This window comes from Colobus angolensis, unplaced genomic scaffold (genome assembly GCF_000951035.1).
Source record: "Colobus angolensis palliatus isolate OR3802 unplaced genomic scaffold, Cang.pa_1.0 Scaffold310, whole genome shotgun sequence".
NCBI lineage: Eukaryota > Metazoa > Chordata > Mammalia > Primates > Cercopithecidae > Colobus > Colobus angolensis.
In genome coordinates, this window is record NW_012116378.1 from 1,409,968 (window position 1) to 1,432,865 (window position 22,898).

General features: G+C 41.7%; 1 protein-coding gene across 1 annotated transcript in view; it reads left to right on the plus strand.

Moving 5' to 3' along the window:
- Window positions 1-802: 802 nt before the first annotated feature.
- Window positions 803-22,898, plus strand: part of ARHGAP6 (Rho GTPase activating protein 6) — a 546,871-nt gene continuing 524,775 nt past the window's right edge. Inside the window, exon 1 of the mRNA XM_011950883.1 lies at window positions 803-2,260. Coding sequence (XP_011806273.1) covers window positions 1,673-2,260 — 588 coding nt within the window. The 5' untranslated portion in view covers window positions 803-1,672. The remainder of the gene's footprint in view (window positions 2,261-22,898) is intronic.

The window sequence follows — 22,898 nt, forward strand, 5'->3', positions numbered from 1 at the left end:
GGGAGAAGCTGCTCTCAGACTCATTTCCTTGCCGGGAAGATTGATTTCACCAGCATTCTCCAGCTTCCCAGGTCTGTGGCCACTGCGCGCTGAGCCCAGAGGCGTCCCAGAGCGGGACGTGGAGACAGATAGCTTTGTGAACACCAATCTCTGCAGCCTCTGGGCTGAAGCTGCGCCCGGCTCCAGCCCCCTGCCCGGCCTCCCTCACGCCTCCTCCTAGAGCAAGTTTCCGCACGTGCTCAGGAGTCCTTCCACGGCAAAAGCTCCTCCCCTCCACTTTCTTAGTAGGTCTCCATCTCCAGCTCATTCATTGGCAGCCACTGCATTTAGACAGTCTCCTATCTATCCTTCCTTTTTAAAAACAAAAACAGCCGGGGATGGGGGGCGGGGCGGGGAGAAAAGGCAAAAGATTTAACTCCAACTTCAGAGCAACCGTCTCCGGCTGCCCATCTGACACCAGTGGGTGGGGTGCAATCTGACACTTCCCTTCCTTTCCAGAAACGTGAGTGGAGCTGGCGCGACCCTTGATCTGGGGGTGGGGAGACGGGGGAAAAGGTCCGCACTTCCGTCCTCACGACTTTCTCTCCAGGAGACCCGGTATTAGTGGCGAGCTGCCTTCTCTCCTCGCCGCTTGCAGGTTTGGCTCCTGGCAAACTCTTTTCACGTTCCGCTTTCTCCTGCTTCTGGCTCCGCCCCAGCTCCAGCCCCGGCATTCCTCTAGCTCTACTTGTCCTGGCCGCCCCCTTCTCGCTGCCTCTAGAGTGAGCGTGCGGGGACATCTCCGCGTCTGCCCTGAGCCCAAGGCTGGGCTGCGAATTTCGTGTTCCCCTGCGGCGGAACACGCACACCCGGCCTTGGGGCTCTCTCCTGAGCTCCCTCCTCCACCGAGAGCGCTGAGCGCAGCCGGGAATTCTCTCCCACCGTGGGCACGCAGCTTTTGGAGGTCCCGGGCGCAGCACGCTCGGTGTCCTCACACCGCAGCAAGACAGAGACCCCGCAGGAACCTTGAGCTTGAAACCACCCTTGAGCCTCTCCAGTCGGAAGAGTGGGAGCAGCTGCCCAGCTGAGGCCAGGCGCGCAACCTCGGGCGCCGGGGCAGGAGAGAGTGCAGGAGGCGCAGCTCAGGCGCCCGACTCAGGAGCAGGAGGAAGTTCTCGCGGCGCCGGGAGCGCGGTGGACGCGCCCTGGGCTCACGCCCAGGCGGCCTCCTCCCTGGCCCTCGGGACTGTCCTCGGGCCGCAAGGAGGAGCTTGCTGGAGTTTTAGAAGCTATCCAGAGCCAGAGAGCAGGAGCGCTGCGTCTCCTGCCTCAGCTGGGAAGGGGGAGTGGCGCTGGCAGGCTGGAACTGGGAACCCAGCGAGCGCCTGACCTTCCTCCTCCTCTTCCTGACCCTCTTCGCGTCTTGGGCTCCAGAGGAAGGTTCTAGCGGCTGCAGGAGGTCCCCAGACCCATTTTCCTAGAAGGCTGGTGATGGATCTGCTGCTCCTGCCGCCGCCGGGGCAATTGGAGCGCACCGGCGGCGCGTGAGCTGGGCTTTGCTCTCCACCGTCCTGGGCAAACCCGGGCCAGCCCCGCCTGGCACCTCTGCCCGAGTCCCTTTCCGTTCCCGACCCAAAGCCACCAGCGTCCAGGGAGGGAAGAGGAGGTGGTCCTCAGGTGCAGCACCGCCGAGATGTCCGCGCAGAGCCTGCTCCACAGCGTCTTCTCTTGTTCCTCGCCCGCTTCAAGTAGTGCGGCCTCGGCCAAGGGCTTCTCCAAGAGGAAACTGCGCCAGACCCGCAGCCTGGACCCGGCCCTGATCGGCGGCTGCGGGGGTGGCGAGGCGGGCGCGGAGGGCAGTGCGCGGGGAGCCATGGCGGGCCGCCTCTATACCCCGTCACTCCCATCCGAGGGTCTCGGCCCTCGCTTGGCGTCCTCTCCCCGGGGTCCGCCCCCTAGGGCCACCCGGCTACCGCCTCCTGGACCGCTTTGCTCGTCCTTCTCCACACCCAGCACCCCTCAGGAGAAGTCACCATCCGGCAGCTTTCACTTTGACTATGAGGTTCCCCTGGGTCGCGGCGGCCTCAAGAAGAGCATGGCCTGGGACCTGCCTTCTGTCCTGGTCGGGCCAACAAGTAGCCGAAGCGCTTCGAGTATCCTCTGTTCCTCCGGGGGAGGCCCCAATGGCATCTTCACTTCTCCTAGGAGGTGGCTCCAGCAGAGGAAGTTCCAGTCCCCACCCGACAGTCACGGGCACCCCTACGTCGTGTGGAAATCTGAGGTAGGGACCAGCGCTGCGTGTCCCAGGGCCCAAGGCGGAGTCCCCCCCCAGGCAGTTCCAGGGGACCGCCTTTAACTCCATTACATTTACAGAGCGAGGCACCCACTATAGGGTTTCCGTGGTGTGGGGTTTCCTCTTCTGCTTGCTAAATGGTGCCTGGAAATGGGACGTCCATAGTGGCCACCCGCGTGTGTGTCTTGCAGGACTTGTTGGCTCTACTTTGGAGCAGTCGTGGGAGCTGGAGAAAGAGATGGTGTTTTGGTTTTCTGTTTGTGCTGCAGGCAATTTCAAAGGGTCACCTTATCCCTTCACCCAATGTTGATATTTTTCCCAACTCAAATGATCTGTTGCTAAGCTGTTTGTAACGATTGGATGAAATATATTTTGAAATGTCTGCCATCTTGTTCTATAGATAATTCAGAAACATTATTTTGGAGGGTGTCATTGACTGTATGAGTGTGTGTGTGTTTAGGTGGCAGGGAGGAGAAGCATTATCTAGCTTTCACCTTTTCTTTCCCTAAAGGGGCAATTTCAGAAATCTATGGTACTGAGTATTAGTTTAACCTAGGAGAAGAAGAAAATCTCTGTGTAGGGGTGTGAAAGATCATGGAAATATGCTGATGCCTAAATTCTATTTAGAACAATTAGTAGTTTAGTGAAGAATCAACAATACATAGGGGACTCAGAGGGAGCTGTCGGATACCCTTAAAATGTTTGTTGTCCAGTTAAGAATAGTGAATTGACCTATTGGGAAACTGTCACTGATGGGCACTTTGAAAATAACACACTTTCAGAGAATACATAGTAATTGTTTTAAAAATGAACAGCCCCTATCCCCTTCAGTCCACAAACTCTATAGGATTGCCTTGGATCTATTTCCATAAGGGAAGGGAGATTTCATCAGTTATAATTTAATATTTTAAAGTACAGTTAGCATTACAGACACGAAATGAAATACCATGTAATTGCTGGAGATGTAGGCTAAATACACAACCAAGAAAAACTGTTTGAAAATAGCATCTGAGATCATACTCAGCTGTGTTAATGTGAGATAAGTGTTAGACTCTGGCTTTAATAGACTGCCTTAGAAAAATAAGCATCATTTATCAGAATTATTAGCATCACGTATTATTAATGTTATTGTGTCAAAGTAACTTTGGCTGTTAGGTGTTGGGGGTACAGATTTCAAAAAAACAAATATTGCTAAGTCTTCTGCCCATTTTCTTGAGAAAGATAGGCAGTAGAAAGGAAAGTCGAGGCAGAGGGCAAGATGTTACCTCCAAACTAGTGAACTCAAGATTAGAAAGAGCATCAAAAATTGAAACGTTGAATTTCTCTTGGTCTTTAGGAGGGGCTGGATTCTCACTGTATTTCAGGAGCACACATTATCAGATTAATCTGTACGAGTTGAGAGAAAGAGAAATACAAAAGCAAGCCAGCATTTTTGGATTAGCTAGCCACTAACATTCGTGCTTAAAACTAATTGCATCATTAAGAACATTTCTGCTTTTCTCAGCAACCATATACATACTTGCAATATAGTATACAGATGCCGCTCATTACTGTTATAACCAAAAGGCATTTGGCTGTAGATGATTTCACTTGTTGCAAATTATCTTCTTATGTATTAGCATCTCATAATCAATGGACAAGGATCTGAACTGCAGCGATACTGGGTGGCTTCTATTCCATACAGTGGGCAGTCTGCACAAAACTCATCTACCATGATTTTCACCTTTTCGTGGTAGTTAAAACTAAGGATGTAGCCATCTAGCAAAAGGCCAAAATTTTCTCATAGAATATGTGTGTGTGTGTGTGTGTGTGTGTGTGTGTTTTAGAAATTCTTTTATGCTTGAGGCGGACATGGAGTGATTGGATAGAACTGTAGCATGCAGATCCAACCCTGGTTTTGTTTAATAAAAGCCAAGATATCCTAACATAACCCCTGGATCTCTAATTTAATGGCCTAGATTACCTTTCAAAGGTTTAACGCCCTGGAACCCTCTCAGAAAACAAGAAAATGCATCCTATTGGGCACTGCCTGTCCTTTTCACTTGCAGGCAGGCTGGGTCTTTGGTCCTTAAAGGAGAATCTTTACTAATGACATCAAAACGTCAGCCAATGAGCATCTTGCAAGGCTGCTTAGAGGCCCTGGAATAACTGGTTCATATAGATTTGGTTCTTGAATTTTTCTGGTTGCTCTGGCTCAGGGTTTCTCAGCCTTGGCACTATTGACATTTGAAGCTGAATGATTCTTTGCTACAGAGCTGTCCTGGGTATTGCAGGGTATTTAGCAGCATCCCTGTCCTCTTCCCACTAGATATGAGTAGCGTTCCTCCAGACCAGTGTGACAACAAACAATGTTTCTAGACACTGCTGAATATCCTCTGGGGATCAAAATCACCCTAGTTGAGAACTGCTGCATTAGTGAGGTTGAACATCGTATCCCATGCTGGCCATCAAGAGCATGCCCACAGAAGTGTTTACAGCTGGCCTAAAGTTTGCTTGGGGCCTTCGTTTGATTCCAAAACCACGAGGATCCCTCTGGAGTCATGTACCCCTTACAGTTTGTTCAAATTTTCTATTTCTCTTCCATTGAATCCATATGAAATCCTAAGAATTCACCTTCAGGTTTAGCCATTGATGGATCTCATCCATTTCCACTTTGTTCTTTCAAAATATTGTCTGTTTTTAACCTAAATTGTCCATACAACAGCCCCTGCTCCCAAGACTCTCACAAATGCCTGCAGCTTTGTTACTTGTGCTCATTCAGAGCTTACAAATGACCATTTTATGGCCTAAACCTGGGAAGTGTTAGGCAAAGTCAGCTACGATCTTGTTAGTATTTCCTCACTACGTGTTTCAGGATTGCTTCAACAAAATCCGATTCCTGGACATGCTGGGTAGATCATCTATTGAATAGAAACATGGAAGAGACAAAGGGTAAATGGTACGTGGTAACACAGTTGGAACATGTTTCTCAACTTGTGTTTTTAGCAGCCAAGCTCTGCCCTGACTCTGATCACAGGCAAAGGAATAAAGTCTCATTTCAGTCCTGAGCTTCTCCTAATTCTTGCGGATCAGAGCTGGGATTATGTCCATAGCTAACCTGGAGTTTGCCAACTTTTGCAACCCATAATTAAAATGATTTCTATATGTCACTGGCATCCATACTTTTCCTCACACATGGCACAAGCATTTTTTGAGCATAAGCATTTCTGTAGGTATTAGGAATGCAGAGAGGCTAAAGAGCTCACAGTCTAATGAGGGGACAGGTGAGTTAACTGATAGGTACAGTACAGGAGATCAGTACAATGAGGGAACAGAGAGGGGAAGGTGTGCTTTGGGGGGCTGTGGAAGACTTCACTGTGCAGAGAACATTTAAACTTGATCTTCAAAGATGACTACCATTTCTAAGGAGAAGAAGGAAAGTGATGCCTTGATGAGGCAGAAAAGAGTGGACAGGGAAAGGCACAGAGGTGTTGGTGATGCTACAGCTCCCAACAAAGAAGACTTAGAGGGCCCTAAGTGCAATAATTTGTTTGGAGGAGCAGGTTAGGGCACCTGCAGTTTGATATATGTAGCAACCACATGGCTTTTCATGTAATAAAAGCCTGACCTAAAAAGTCAGAAATCAGTCCTGTTGAGATACTTTTTTTTTTTTTTTTGAGATAGAGTCTTGATCTGTCGCCCAGGCTAAAGTGCAGTGGCATGATCTCGGCTCAATGCAACGTCCTGTTGAGATACTTTTTTTTTTTTTTTGAGATAGAGTCTTGATCTGTCGCCCAGGCTAAAGTGCAGTGGCATGATCTCGGCTCAATGCAACCTCCCATGTTGAGATACTTTTTTTTTTTTTTTGAGATAGAGTCTTGATCTGTCGCCCAGGCTAAAGTGCAGTGGCATGATCTCGGCTCAATGCAACCTCCCATGTTCAAGCGATTCTCCTGCCTCAGCCTCCCCAGGAGCTGGGACTACAGGCATGTACCAGTAGAGACTTGGTTTCACCATGTTGGCCAGGCTGGTCTTGAACTCCTGGCCTCAATCCATCTGCCCGCCTCACCCTCCCAAAGTGCTAGGATTATAGGCATGAGCCACCACACCCAGCCTCTATTGGGAGGATAATTATGGGTATGGATAAAAATGAGAGACTGGTCAAAGCATATTACTCTCCGGTATGGATAAAAATGAGAGACTGGTCAAAGCATATTACTCTCCAAGGAGCCCCTGGGCATCACAACTGCAGGGAGTGAAGGCATATCGAGTGTTGCCCAAGTGAAGTTTGGTGTGCCTGGAGCAGAGGATGTATCTTGCTGTGTGCAGGATAATAGTGTTCAACAAGTAGGATAGTGGTAATTACGAAGCGTCTCACTATGCTCATCTCAGGAGTTTGGACTCTATGTTGTGTAGAGCAGTGATTCTTAACCTGGAGGTGACTTTGTCCCCAGGGGACATTTGGCAATGTCTGAAGACATTTTAGGATGTCACAGCTGGAAGTGGTGGTGTATTAATTTCCTATCACTGCTGTGATGACCACAAACTTAGTGGCTTAAAGCAACACAGGTTTATTGTCTTACAGTTCTGGACCTCAGAAATCCCAACAGGTTTCACTCGGCTAACTTCAAGGTGTTGGCCTGACTGTATTCCTTCTGAAGGCTCTAGGATCTGTTGTAGTTTCTTTTCCAGTGGCCTCCTTCCTTCATTTTCAAAGCTAGCCAAGTCGCATCTCATCGACTCTTCTTGTGTGGTCATTTCTCTCTCACTGTTTTCAGGACTCTTGTGATTACATTGGGCTCACCTGGATAATCCAGGATAATCTCATTATTTTAAGGTCAGCTGATTAGTGACCTTTATTCCACCTGAAACCTTAATTCCCCTTTGCTATGATGTATTCACATGTTTTGGGGCAATTATTGGGGCGTGGGCATTTTTAGTGGTATATTATTCTGCCTTCCACAGGGGAGTTCCTACTGGCATCTAGTGGGAGGCCAGGGGTGCTTTTAAATACCCTACAGTGCACAGCCCCACAAGGAATAATCATCTGGCAGTCAATGTTAGGAGTGTCAAGACTGAGAAACCCTGCTGTAGAGAGTGGGAGAGATTGGTGATTTTTAAGCATGAGGGCGTAACATGATCAGATGTGTTTTAGAGGTAAACTGGTGTCTGGGGGAGCATGGGTTAGAAGCATGAAACAAGTGGAGGACAGATCCTCAGAGGAGGTGGGCATGGGGAAATCATGCCAAGCATCCTATAAACAATTGGGAGCTGGCATATAAACGTAATACTCTTATATTTCCCACTTCTCCGTTTTAGCAAATTTTTTCTTGCACTGTTGAACTCCTTGAAAGCAGAACTCTTACTTATCTTTGAATTCTTAAAATCTGGCCCCTGTACTCTGGGGATTTTAGAGAGATCATCATAAAGACCAGTGGTTCTCAACCAGGAGAAAGTTTGCACCACAGTGTAAATTTGGCAATGCCTGGCAGCATTTTTTATTGCCAGAACTGGGGCAGGAGTGTGCTACTGGCATCTAGTGGGTATAGGCCAAGGGTACTGGTAAACATCCCACAACACACACAACAGCCCCCACAAACAAATACGTATCTTGCATAAAATGTCAATAGTGCTGAGGTTGAGATGCTCTGTATACAAGAAACTGAATTCTAGGTTTTGCTTTTCAGTACCATTTTCTCATGCTTGTGGCTTTACTCTTTGTCATTTTCTTCTTCTTGCCTAGTATATGTCAACCAAGGCTTTGAAATTCAAAAAAAGTGACTTTCAATAGGTATTGAGCATATGAAAAAAATATGGGATGTCTAAATATATCTACAGGGAAGAAGTTAATGGTAAATATATAATGATGGAAACTGGAATTAAATTTTAAAATGCAGCAGAGAGAAATATTGTATTTAAAAATAGAGGCTCACTCATGTCACCAAAGAGAAAGTAATTAGAATAAGACAGCTTCAAAAAGAAATTGACAAAAAGTGTTTTACAAGGATTTGTGTCTGAAATCAGTATAATACCTTCAGGTTTTTTAAGTTAGGAAAAAGAGCTATTCAACTTTTATACATACACACTCTCTCTCAGGCTATCTCTTTGCTAGAATTCTTTCTGAAGGCAATTTTTAATTTTAATGGAGAATACTGTGAAGATAGCTCCTCAGATGACTTAGAATTGAGTTTTCACCAACATTTTGAGATTTGAGGGTTGGAAAGAGCAAAGTTTATTCTCAGAAAGAACCTTGGGTAGCATCTAGCTCCAAACTGCTTACTTTACAGTTGAAGAGAGGGACTGTAAAGCTTAAGCCACTCAAACTCAGGCAAAGAGCCAAGGGTAGAACCACTCTGAAATCCTTCTTGACTCTCTATATAAACTGCCAAGCTTCTGGAAAAAGTAAGCGACCCCGACTACTTTTATTCTCTGATGAGCACCTTAAACCTTGGCAATCACTTTTTATCCAGATTACTTACTGAAACCATTATCTCAAAGTTCCCTAAGTTCCAAGAATCTTCTTAGACCCCTTTGGCTAGACTTCTGGGCAAAACTGAGAGCACCATCTCCTCTCCCTGCTCCTCCTATCCCCATCACACACAGAGAATCTTAGTTTCCTCCTTACCTTTCTTCCCACTCCTCTGTCTCTGGGATTGTCTTTGATCAACCTACAGTTCTTTGTTTTTCCTTCAGGTCATTGTCCCTTGATTGTCTCATTTACTTTTGTGACCTCAACCATCATCCCTCTGGGGGAGACTCCTCACTCGGTGCCTAGCTGGAATCTTGTAATTGAGCTCCCAATATATATTTTCTGATTTCTTCCTAGATATCTGCTCATGGATGTCCAATGGACTCAAATTCTGCATGTCTGAAACAGAACAAGTCAGCTCCCATTTCCTCTGAACATGTTTCATTTTATGTATTCCTTATTTTGGTTGGTATCGCTGTTCTTCCGCTTGCCTAGGTTTACCAGGTCAGAATGCCTTTACTCCTCTCCCTTTTTTTGTTTCCTCCTTTACTTCCGTAAGTTTTCAAATCCTGTAGTGTGTACTTCCCATTTGCTCCATTCTAGAAGGGATTTGAAGTGGAATGTGTCTGAGTTCTTACATCTGTCTCCAGCTGTTCATTCACAATGTCACTGCCTAGCTTGGGTCCTCATTTGCTGTGACCCTCTTCTTGGTCACCCTGCCTTCAGTTTCTCCCTGTTGGCATATTGGCCTTATCCTCAAAAGACACAATTGTCATCATGTCAACCCCTGATTGAAAGCCTTTGATGGGTCTCAGAGTGTACAGAATAAAATCCAAATTACTTAGCTAGTCATTTCAATGCCTTTTACAACATCATCTCAGCCTGCCTTCTCCCAGGAACTCTAGTCCAGGAAAGCCAAGCTGGCCACTCACACAGATAGTCATCAAATATTTATCGCATGCCAGCTATGCAATGGACACTAGGAATGTATGTGGAGCAAATAGGTATGACTCTGCAAGGTGCTTCCAGTTTATGAAAGCAATAACTTCAAATCAATTAATCTCTACAGTTTTTCAGAGTGTTATGTCATTTTGACGAGAGGACTGTGGTAGACAGAACAATGTCCCCCAAAGATGTTCATGTCCTAATCTCTAGAACCTGTGAATATGCCACTTTACATGGCAAAAGAGGATTTTGCAGATTCGAGATTATCATGCATTGTCTGGGTGGGGCCAGTGTAATCACAAGGATCCTTATAAGAGGGAGGCAGGAAGGTCAGAGTCAGATAAGGAGATGTGAGGATGAAAGTAGGCAGAGAGAGAGAAAGAGGGAGAGAGGAAGGGAGGGAGGGGTAGGGTGATGAGAGAGATTTTGAAGATGCTACACTTCTGGCTTTGAAGATGGAGGAAGTAGCCACAGCCCTTGGCTGTAGCAGCCCCCAGAAGCTGGAAAAGGCAAAGAAATGCATTCTTAGAACCTTCAGGAAGAAAATAGCTCTACTGACATCTTGATCCTAGCTCAGTGAGACTTCTGACCTTGAGGACTGTAAGAGAATATGTCTGTTGTTTTATGCTACAAAATTTGTGGTAATTTCGAGCAGTGATAGGAAACTGATACAAGGACTAAACAGGTCTGGGATGTCTCAACTGAAATCATTGGATGAGGAGGCATTTGCCAAACAAAAAGAAAGGGCACAGCGCTCCTGTGAGAAGGAATGGCCTGTACTGAAAAGGGAATGTAGCATGCTTCAAGAATTTAGAGAAATCCAACTAGAATAGATTATGGGAGTGGGAAGATGGTGAAAAATAAGTCTTGCTGGACTTTGGCCTTAATGATACAGATTTTACCATTTAATGTAAAGATTCCCCACATAGATTTTGTTTCCTTCCTTCTCACTTTACTTTTGATAACTTGGTCCCATATCTACCTGAGAAGGCTCCATTTGTACTTTATGGCTCAGTCAGGTGCCTCCAAATAAATGAGCTTGACTCTAGTACATGTCATGACATTCCAGATTTGCAGAAACAGAAGCTCACGTTTTCATAGTGAGATTCACATTCTTCCAATCTGGTGCTTGAATAAGAGAAAGTGTGTTTCATATCAAAATCTAGTCAACGACTGAGGGAGTCTACATGCAGATAGCAGTTCTCCCAGATTCCCAGAGGCATGCCTTTGGGGTGTGACATCTTGTTCTAAAATTTACTGCATCCTCTCTGAGCCATTACTTAGATAAAGAGAGTGAGACTGTGATTGCAACTATGTTATGACATGGCAGAAAAACCCTTGGAATGTAATGTGTGAAAAAATGAAATTAGTTGTGTTATCTGGTAAAGAACGATGTTTTCATTAGCTATTAGGGAAATGTGAATCAAAATCACAATGAGATATCATTTATACCCACTAAGATGACCATAATAAAAGATAGATAATAACAAGTGTTGACAAGATGTGGAAAAATCGGAACTCTCATACACTGCTGGTGAGAATGTAACATGACGCAGCAGCTTTGGAAAACAGTTTGGCAATTCCTCAAAAAGTAAAACAGTTATTCCAGAGCTCAGCAATTCTACGTCTGGGTATATACCTAAGAGAAATGAAGATGTATGTCCACACCAAAACATGTATATGAATGTTATAGCAGCATTATTCATAATAGCCAAATGGTAGAAACAATTAAATATTCATCAATGGATAGATAAATGGTTAAACAAAATGTGATTAATGAAAAATTACTCAATAGTGAAGAAGTACTGATGAATGCTATGCCTTGGATGAATTTTGAAAACATTATGCTAAGTGAAAGACGCTAGTCACAAAGGTTCACATATTGTATAATTCTGTTTATATGAAAAGTCTAGAGTAGGCAAATCCATAGAGACAAAAAGATTACTCATTGTCAGAGGCTGGTTGGGAGGGATGTGGAGTGACACCTAATGGGTAAAGGTTTCTTCTTAGGGTAATGAAAATGTTCTGGAATTAGATACAGGTGATGGTTGCACAATCTTGTGAATATACTAAAAAATCACTGAATTGTATGTTTTAAAAGGGTGAATTATATGGTCTGTGAATTTTACCTAAAAAATGATATTTATAACTTTCAGAAAATATATTGTTGCCACATCTTTTTTCAATAAAACATAAATATAAATGTAGAAGAGCAGTTATATAGTCAGTGGAAGCTTCATGTATTCAACATGAAACGAGGGAGGTAGTAACGGCCTTGGGAGATTCAACAGAGGAGTCAGCAGCCAGCCGTGGGATTTTCTGAGATTGGTTACTGTAGAAATTCTGTGTCCTGATTATTGCATTTTGAAAGCAAGCACAGAGAAGCTATTAAAAGATTGCTTTTTCAGAAAAGGCAGAGGTTTTAAAAACTACTTACAATCTTAAAAATTTGCCTGGCCTTATCTCACCTGAATTATTAAAAAGCCAAAGATTTTCAGGAGCCATTAGAAGTAACAGCAATTCTAGAAACCACCTGTCGAATGATATGCTGATGGATCCAAGGGGAGAATGCTGAGCCTAAGATGCTGTCCACATCTTTGGAGAAATTGGAAGTGAATTGAATTATGTGGCTTGATGGACCAAGAAAATAACATGTTTTCATTTCTGTAGAAGTGGACAGCTCATGGAAACAGGTGAATTAATACCGCCTATAGGAGCTGAGGTGTCAATAAACATTGGATCAGTTCTCAGCCTGTATTATTGATAACTTCATCTCTCAGCGGTTTGAGAAACAATTGGGCAAGCTGGTACTTTGAGGCCCAGATGTAGATGGAGTAGGGGAAAGAGAAGCCTTAGGCAACAATAGCCATGCTGCCTCAGCATTTAATATAACAAGGGCTTTGCTATAGCTAGTAATTTTGTCCAGGGAAATCCTTGACTGGGCCACTAGACTTTCTGAGCAAAGTATAATTCTGATCAAATTGAAACCTCCAGGTGGTTTCTTGCTCACTTATTTCAGTCAAATAATTATTGATGGGTGATGATGATAATGATCATGATGATAAACAAAATAACAATTTAGTATTTGTAGAATGCACACCAGTTTAGTGTTCTTAGAACAACTTTGTGGGGTGATAGTATCAACCTTCATTTTATGGGTGAGGACACTGAGACTCAGATTCAGAGGTAGGCAGATTTAGCTGCAGAGAAAATGAAGTGAATCAGTTCAGCTAGACTCTGAACCACACTGCCTAAGTTTAAATCCCAACTCTGTTCTGTGACATTAAACAAATTATTAAGCCCCTTTTGTGCCTCGGTTTCTTCATCTATCAAATGGGGATGATGAAAGTGCCTACCTCACAGAGTTTTTGTGAGGATTTCATGTCATAATTACCTGGAAAGTGCCCAGCACCTAGGAAGTACTAAAAGATGCATAGGAATGCAAGGCTAAATAATATTAGAGATGTGGTCGCACAACTAGGAAGCAACAAAGGTAGGACTTAAGCTAAAGAATTAATTTAATCGAAAATACTTATCATTCACCTACTATGTATGCCAGAAACTTTGGTCTTTCCACCATGGCAGCCGAAGAGGGCGTAGGTGATCAACAACTCAGTGAGTAAGCCCAGCTGCATCAGACAACAGCAGAAGGCAAGTGGAACTTTATTTTGCAAGCTGTTAAATAAGGTATAGTTTTCATGGTAGGCATTGGAGTGACAGCCCAGGCATTTTGGCCTAGTGACTTGGAACACAGGAATGTGCCAGACTTGTATTGTGGACTTGGTGTAACCCAAGACATGCCAACAGGCCAAGGGGCTGCCTTCATTCAAGTACATGGTAACTTCATTGCATGTAGTCACTTTTTTTTAGTAGAATATTTAGAATGTTGGAAACTGTAAAGTTCCCAGTCGAGCCCTGTTGTTTAACTGGCAAATGGCAGTGTGCTTCTCATTTCAAGCCAGGTGTGTTTTTATTTCCGCGTACTACGGTAATTACCTGAGACCAAGTTGACTGCTTTTCAAGGCCCATCTCATCAACATATTTCCAGGGTAAAAAGGCAGCAGCACTAAGTTAAGACAATCCTATCTACAATCAGATTCTCTTTTTGCTCAAAATCTAAACGTAACCTCCATTAGCATTTCTAGACTGATTTTAGCATTCTATGAGCAAACAGAATATTAGGAAGAAGAAAATCCTTGAAGGTCTTCTATTCCAAACATCCATGTCATGCTTAAATCCCATCTATGACACCCTTAGTCTATGCCTAGCTATCACCCACAAACAGAGACCTTCATGGTTCTGCCTTTAGATTATAATGGACATAGAAATTCTCCACGGAACTGTGTTCACAACCAGTCTCCCTGAAACTTTCATCATGTTACAGACAAATTCTGCCTCTCTGGTTTTACAGAAAATCACCGATACTGCATTATTATTGTTGCTAAGGAAGTACGGGTTGACCTAACTTTCTTTCTGAGAATCAACACAAAAGTTTGGGTCATATTTTCTTTCTGGCAGGTAAGAATTGTGAATATATCCAACTACAACTGGAAAATATTTTAAACTAAAGTTAAACTACTGCCCCCAAAGACATTTTGCAAACCACTTATAGAAACTAGGTTTAGGCAGGGAATCCTTTCCCCATTGCTTGTTTTTGTTGGGTTTGTTGAAGGATTCCCTATTCAGTAAATAGTGCTGGGATAACTGGCTAGCCATATGCAGAAGATTGCAACTGGACCCTTTCCTTTCACCATATACAAAAATTAACTCAAGATGGATTAAAGACTGAAATGTAAAACCAAAAACTAGAAAAACTTTGGAGGACAACTGAGGCAATACCATTCAGGACATAGGCATGGGCAAAGATTTCATGACAAATACAAAACCAATGACAACAAAAGCAAAAATTGACAAATAGGATCTAATTAAGCTAATGAGCTTCTGTACAGCAAAAGAAACTATCAACAGAGTAAACAGCCTATAGAATAGGAGAAAATTTTTGCTTTCTATGCATCTGACAAAGGTCTAATATCCAGCATCTATAAGGAACACATTTACAAGATAAAAAGCAATGCTGTTAAAAAGTGGGCAAAGGATATGAACAGACACTTTTCAAAAGAAGGCATAAATGCAGCCAACAATCCTATGAAACAAAGCTCACCATCACTGATGATTAGAGAAACGCAAATCAAAACCACAATGAGATACCATCTCATACTAGTCAGAATGGCTATTATTAAAAAATAAAAATAAAAACGGATGCTGGTGAGGTTTTGGAGAAAAATGAATGCTTATATACTGCTGGTGGGAGTAAAAATTAGTTGAACCACTGTGGAAGACAGTGGGGTGATTCAAAAACCTAAAGACAGATCTACCATTCAACCCCAGCAATCTCATTACTGGGTATAGACCCAAATGAATATGTCTTTCTATTATAAAGATACATGCACATGCCTGTTCATTGCAGCACCATTCACAATAGCAAAGACATGCAATCAACCTAAATGACTGTCAATGATAGACTGGATTAAGAAAATCTGGTACATATACACCATGGAATACTATGCAGCCATAAAAGAGAATGAGATCATGTCCTTTGCAGGAACATGGATAGAGCTGGAGACCATTATCCTTAGCAAACTAACACAGGAACAGAAAACCAAATACCACCATGTTCTCATAAGTGGGAGCTAAATGATGGGAACTCATGGACACAAAGAAGGGAACAACAGACACTGGGGCCTACCAGAGGTCAGCGGATGGGAGGTGGGAGAGGATCGGGAAAAATAACTAATGAGTACTAGGCTTAATACCAGGGTGATGAAATAATCTGTATAGCTAAACCCCCATGACACAAGTTTACCTATGTAACAAACTTGTACATGTACCCCTAAACCAAAATAAAAGTTAAAGAAACCTAGCATTAGTACTCATGGTCTCTAGATTCCTGCTGCTGATGCAGAGTCAGGTTTCTTCATTTCATGATTTATAAGAGAGCTCAAAGACAAGTACAGCTTTTATATCATATCAGAGTGTTACTGTAGGTATTTCAGCAAGTCCTCAAGGAGGGGTGTTGAATCTGCCTTCTAATGTTTTAATATATTGTCAATAAATTATATTGTCAGAATGCATCAAAATACTGAGAAAGTAAACATGAAAGGTGATATGAAGATTATCCACAGGCTTGAAGGTCACAAAGTGTGATATGAATCCCAGACCAGCTCCAGACACTCCAAGGCATGAGCTCAGCAAATATATTGTTCTGCTGCAACGGCAATATTTTAATCTTCTAATTTATGATTGAATTGTAAATATATTACTTTTTCTCATGTAGCTGAAAGTGTATGGTGAAAGATAGGTATAGTGTTATGGAAGTGATCAAATATTGAGGTTTTTGTTCAGGGTTCTTTGGCTGAAATTAGTTATTCAGAGTTACAAGTTTAAAAAATGTGAAATAGTTCATTTTCTTTGAGATAGTCTGTTTTGGTACTCCCTGGGGAGAGCCAGATGCAGGAGAGTCAGTGGATCTTGATTGTCTAGTTTGCCTTTCCTCATCAAGAAATAGCCTTTTTTATAGAAAATGTTTAAAATCCTACTGTGTGTTTTACTCTCCTTATGAGGTTATCATTTCTAATTTATATAAAGATATGGTAGATGTTGCTTATATAAACGTTCATTGACTGAATCTACCCAATCTAAAAATAATTTTTAAAAAAAGTTCATTGAATAAGAAAGTTGAATGGTTGGGCCAGGTGCAGTGACTCACACCTATAATCCCCTTGAAAGCAGGCTGAGGCAGGAAGATCACTTGAGGCCAGAAGTTTGAGACCAGCCTGGGCAACATAGATAGGCCCCATATCTATGAAGGAATTTAAAAAATTAACCAGGTTTGGTGATGGGTGCTTATAGTCCCAGCTACTTGGGAGGCTGAGGCAAGAGGATTGCTTAGGCCCTGGAGTTCAAGGTTGCAGTGAACCATGTCGTGCCGTTGCACTCCAGCCTGGGCAACAGAGTGAGACTCTGTCTTAGAAAAAAAAAAGAAAATTGAATGGTAAAGAAGAAAATTAACAATATATTTGCAAAGATTCCTTCCAATTAATTAATTAAATGTTTCTATGCGCTATTTTTACAATGCAGAAAGTTGATTTTTTCTTTTTAAAAAGACTTCTTACAGAGTTTTAGATCACAATCTGTTGGTATAATTTCTCTGTCTATATGTACATGCGTATAACTTTTAACTGCTTTATAATAAAAAATGAAAGGTTGGTTATTACCATATATAATTGGAGCAATGTGGATACATTATTTTTATGAAAATACAAGTTTTAAAAACTTGGTGAAGAAAAGATAAGAGTGGCAAAAGCTCTGTTTCTTAGTCTGAGTTTTCCCAAAGGCAGGACTGGGGTGAAAGCAGTTTATTTGGGAGGTAATCTCAGGAAGGAGTAGTGAAGAAAAAGGAATAATGAAATGGGGAAGGAGGGGAAGTAAAGTTGTATCATGGAAGTTTTAACTGTGGAAAAAGGGATGATTCAAGTTCCACCAGGACTGCTGGAAAGTGTGTAGACTATCTCTCAAGATGATCTACCCATGTTTTAGTTCTCTATTGCTGCATAACAAACCACCCCCAAACTTAGTGGCATGATTCTGTGCATCAGGAATTAGATCACAGCTCAGCTGGGTAGTTCTTTGGCTCTACATGGTATTGGCTGGGCTCGCTCACTTGGCTGCTTCCAGCTGGTGTCTGGGATGCCTGGAAAGTTCAAGGTGTCTTCATTTACAAGTGTGGTGCCTCAGTGATCCTCCATGTGGTCCTTCTCTCTCCAACTGACTAGTTTGGGCTTCTTCACTGCATGTTGGTCTCATGGTATTTGATCAGAGTGAGTCACAGGGCCAGCCCAGATTCTAAGGCAAGGGAAAAAGAGTCTACCCCTTGATGGAAGAAGTGACAAAGAATTTGTGGTCTTCTTTAATCTGCCACGAGCTAAAGGATGGGAAACTGGAGAATGTCTCTGTTGGTTTCCGTCTTCTATTTTTTAAGATTGCTTCTGGGGTTTTAACTACCTCGTGCTTCTTACGTATGATGAGGTGTGCGCTAGAGATGAATCACTAGTAGCACACAACGTCAGTCCAAGCTTGCACAGAACTGCCCAGCACAGTTGTAGCAGAACTCAAAAACTTTAGCACAGGCTCCTGGGAAGTAGCATTTAGAATCAGTCACCCACAATCTTAGCTACTCAAAAACATAACTGAAGGACAATATGATCTTAAGCCTAGGATCAAATCTCAGTGCCTCTATTTATTAGGTGTGAATTTCAGTTTTCTCAATTGTTTAATTTAAAGAGAATATAACAGTATGTACTTTGTAGGAGATTGTGAAATGAATTGGTGGAGGGTACACATGCTATAAGAGGTCATGTAGAAGTGTTTATTGTTTATTACTTTAATTCGTTCTCAAATGTTGTCATAGGAAGGTGTACATCAATTTTACAATGCTTCGGGGAGGAAGAGGAAAGGCAACAATACTATGGTAAATGTAAGCAGCAATTGTAAGATGCAATTTTAGGTTTCTTAAACTGTAGGGAAAATATGTAGTAGTTGAAGAATTATGATACAGTGTAGTTTATCCTCTACGTTCATGGAAACTAAGAAACAAACTTTGGCAACAGGTTTATTACTGGGGTAATCTTGGTAATATTTTTAACTAATACTTTAAAATTATAATTGATACATAACAGTTGTACATATTTATGGGGTACAGTGTGATATTTCAATGCATGTATACATTGTAGAATGATCAAATCAGGGTAATTACTGTGTCTACCACTGTAGACATTTATTATTTGTGGAGATAACATTCTATACCTTCTAGCTATCTTGAAATGTACACTTTATTGTTATTACCTATAGTTACCCTACTGTACAATAGAACATCAGAACTTATTTTTCCTGTCTAACTGTAACTTTTGAAATACTTTTAACTGAAATATAGAACTTACTTGGATTTTTATCAATTTTTCCACTAATGTCCTTTTCCTGCTCCAGGACCTGATGATGCAGAATCTCACATTACATCAGGCTGGCACGGGTTCTTATTCTCCTCCAATCTGTCTTTATTTATTTTTCATGCCCTTGCCAGTTTTGAAAAGTATTGGTCAGGTATTTTGTAGAATGTCCCTCAATTTCAGTTTGTCTGATTTTGCATGATTAGAATGGGATACTGGGAAGAATACGCAAAACATCATTTGAACACCAAGTGTCACTGTTTATCTATATTAGTAAATACAATGTTTCTATTATTGGTGATGCTTTTCACCCAATTAGCCCACATTCTCCTGTCCTGTCTGCCTGGTAGCATGGCCATATGCTTGTTGATAAGATGCAAGACTGAAGGCTGTGCTGAGAGACTGAAGAAAGCCACCTTTTAACAGTGACCTCATTAGCAACTAACTGACTTCATTGGCCCTTCAGCTGGATTCTCTTTCTCTGTAATTTGGATTTGTCTGCCCTTTTTTTCGCATTACATGGGAAGCTCTCTGGCAGGCTATTGCTTTGTCTGTCCTTATTGCCACCCTGGGGCATCCAATAGCATATCTTTGGGTGCTGCGTTTGTTAATGTGGGAGGCTGGGAGAAATCCAAGATGTAAATACTCCTTGTCATTCCCCTCTCAGAAGGGGGAGGAAGAGCTAAGCTTTGAGTACATATTCATTTACATCAGCAGCATTCTTCTGTGCTCATTGGTTGCTTACTTCTCTCTTATTAACAGTGCTAGAATAAACACACAATTCTACCAAAATATTAGCAGTGTGTGCTGTTTTCCTTCACTTGCCAGGGTTGTTTTATAATAAATACCATTGGAAAAAATACCACTGGCAAGCATCCTCAGCAATTACGTTAACATCTCTAGAGAATAAAGTATGGTATTGGAAGGTGCTTTGCAAAGAGGAGCAGAATGTGTCTGGTTTATTATACTGCATTCCTTGAATGTATTATGAGTTTGATTTTAAAATAAATATTTCTCTTGACAAAAATTGATTCTATTATTTTGTACAATATTCACTAATTAAATATATTTTGGAAGACAAATATAACAAAGATTCTTTTAAAATGAAGTGACACTAAAACAGATGTTCATAATGTGCTTTCATGGTAGGAATTTGTAGATTAAATCAGATATTCATGTTTGTCAAAATATTTTAGTCAAATGGAAGAAATGAGTTTTCTCAGCAATTTTGTTTGTTTGGCTTATGTCATGTCTTAGTTTATTTCAGCTATAATTTCTATCCTTTAGAGGTAAAAACTGTTATTTCTCTTCCCAGTTGAACCCTAGTTCCATATTTCTATTTGCAAACAAAATGTTTCTACTTGTTGACTCCACCATCACTTCAAACTCTAAATGTTTAAAATAATTACCAACCCTTTCCCCCAACAAAGGAAAAGTAAATACATGAATATACAAACCACAACCAATTCTTTCTCTAAACCTTCCTGTTTTCTTCTGTGATAACCATTTTTGTAACCTTGGAATCTTGAACACATTTCTTATGGTTCCTCGGCATTTATATTCTGTATTCAAATGACCCTCCAAGACTTGTCTCTTTTTCTAGGCAATGTTCCTATTTAGCCTTTTCTCCCTGTTTCGCCGGGCACGGCCCTTGTCTCTCAGGCTAGGTGATATGGTTTGGCTCTGTGTCTCTCCATTTACATCTCATCTTGATTTGTAATCCCCATGTGTCAAGGGAGGGAGAGACCTGTAATCCCCATGTATCCAGGGAGAGAGGTGATTGGATCATGGGGGTGATTTTCCCTATGCTGCTCTCATGTTAGTGAGTGAGTTTTCAAGAGATCTGATGGTTTTATAAGTGTGTGGAAGTTCCTCCTTCGCTTTTCTCTCTCCTGCCACCGTGTGAAGAAGGTCCTTGCTTCCCCTTTGCCTTCCACCATGATTGTTGGTTTCCTGAGGCCTCCCCAGCCATGTGGAACTGTGAGTCAAACCTCTTTCCTTTATAAATTAACCAGTCTCAGGTATTTTTTTTATAGCAGTGTGAAAACGGTCTAATACACTGGACCTTCTAACTACTGTCCTGGGTGATGGGTTAACCTTGTTTTAATCCATGCTTTCCTCTTCCTTACGCATTAATAATATAATTTAATAATAATTAACAACATCATTCAATTTCCTGTTATGAAGTCCCTGTTACAATCAAGACAAAATCTCATCTGTCATACAGACCCTTCCTACAGTCATCAGCCCCTTGCCCATCCTTTTCCAGTAGAAGACCTACTGGAACAAAGAAGTCTTCTTTGTTCCTACTCCTCTCCTCCTCTTTCCTAATTCCAAGCTGCTTCTTTGCACTCTTCAACAACCTTATTCAAATTTTGCAGTCATCTCTTTGGCTCTAAAAGCCAATGAGGGAGAGCACCCAAGTATTTTATTTGAAAAGTTCAGAGACAAAGAAAATAAGTATGTTTGTCTAATTTCTGAGACAATGACTTAAAACCATTTTCCATGTAAACTATGATAGCATCTTTGGGGTTGGGCAATCACGAATTGCTGAGAACCTTGGTAGCCACTTCATATTGTTGAATTATAGTTTCTCTTTTTTAGAAATGAAGTAACATTTCCCCCAGAAACTACTGTGGATGAGATGTCTGGAGTATTGAGTAGTCCACATTAATATAAGAGATAGCAAAAAAAAAAATGATTTTTTTTCTTTTGGAGTATAATTTTATGGATTTTAATACATGCATAAATTTGTGTAGCCACTGCCCCAATCAGAATACAGAACAGTTTCAGTGTCCCCAAAAAGCTATCTTGAATGATTGCTTTATCATTTCTAACCTGCCCCTACTGGCGAACACTGATCTGTTCTCCATCACTATAGTCTTGTCTGTTTAAGAATTTCATAGAAATGGAATTGTACAGCATTTAATCTTTTGAGACTGGATTCTTTTGCTCAGTATAATGTCTTTGTGATTCATCCAACTTGTTGCATTATCAATAGTTTGTTCTTTTTTGTTCTTTTTTATTGCTGAGTAGTAAGTTCCATGATATGGATGTCCAAGTTTGTTTTTCCATTCACCCGTCAAAGTAAATTTGGCTTGTTTCCAGTTTGAGGGCAATTAGTATGGCTATAAATGTTTATTTACAAGTTTTTATGTAGATATGAGTTTCAGTTTCTCTAGAGTAAATTCCAGGAGTAGGATTGCTGTTTCATATAGTGAGTGTATGGTTAACATTTATGAGAAACTATCAAACTATTTTTCAGGGTGGTTGTACCGTTTTCATTCCCATCAACAGTATATGAGAGTTTCAGTTGCTCTGCATCCTTACCAGCACTTGATGTTGTTAGTAGTTTCTATTTTTTCACTTTAATAGGTGGTATCTTTAATGAGTGGTATCTTGTCATGGTTCTGCTTGATTTCCCTAACAGTTGATGATGCTGACCATATTTTAATGTACTTATTGGCCATCCTTGTATCCTCTTTGGTGAAGGGTCTGTTCAAGACCTTTGCCCATTTTTAAAAATCAGGTATATTTAATTTTTGTAAGAATATTCTTCCTAGATTTCTCTAGGTAACAGCATAATGAAGGCATCCATTTTCTAGCAAGGGTGGCTAGAAGCAGAAGTTTCTAGCTTTTACAGGCAGCAGTGGCAGCAAAGTTGAGTTTCTGATGAGAGTGGCATCCATCTGGTGACAGCGTGGTTGTAGTAAAGTTTAGGTTTGGGAGGAAACATAAATTATAGCATATGGAGCTTGAAGAGGGCCAAATTCAGTTAAATTACCAGGTCAGCTCCATTATGTGGTTTTGAAAATTTTTCTGGGAAGCTTGGTCCTGGGCCTCTCCATGATCCCATTAGTTGCCCAATATCCTCACAACTCCGTTTTTCATTAGGTAGAGTTAGCTTCTAAGAACCTAAAGTACAACATTGAATTACCTACTGCACCAGTTATCTATGGCCATGGTAAAGTTGTATAACAGACAACCACAACACTTGGTTTCCTGCAACGATGAATAATTAATTTTGCACATGGGTCTGTAGTTTTGTGTAGTCTGGTTGATGTGGAAAGAGTGTGGTGGATCTCTGTTGGGTTTGCTCATGCATATGCGGTCAGCTAGCATGTTGTTAGGGATAATTCATGCTGATCCCTATGGTCTCATTCTCCAGCAGGCTAGCTCAGATTTATACTCATGGTGGAAGCAGAGTTGTAAGAGAGGAAGAAGATGCTCC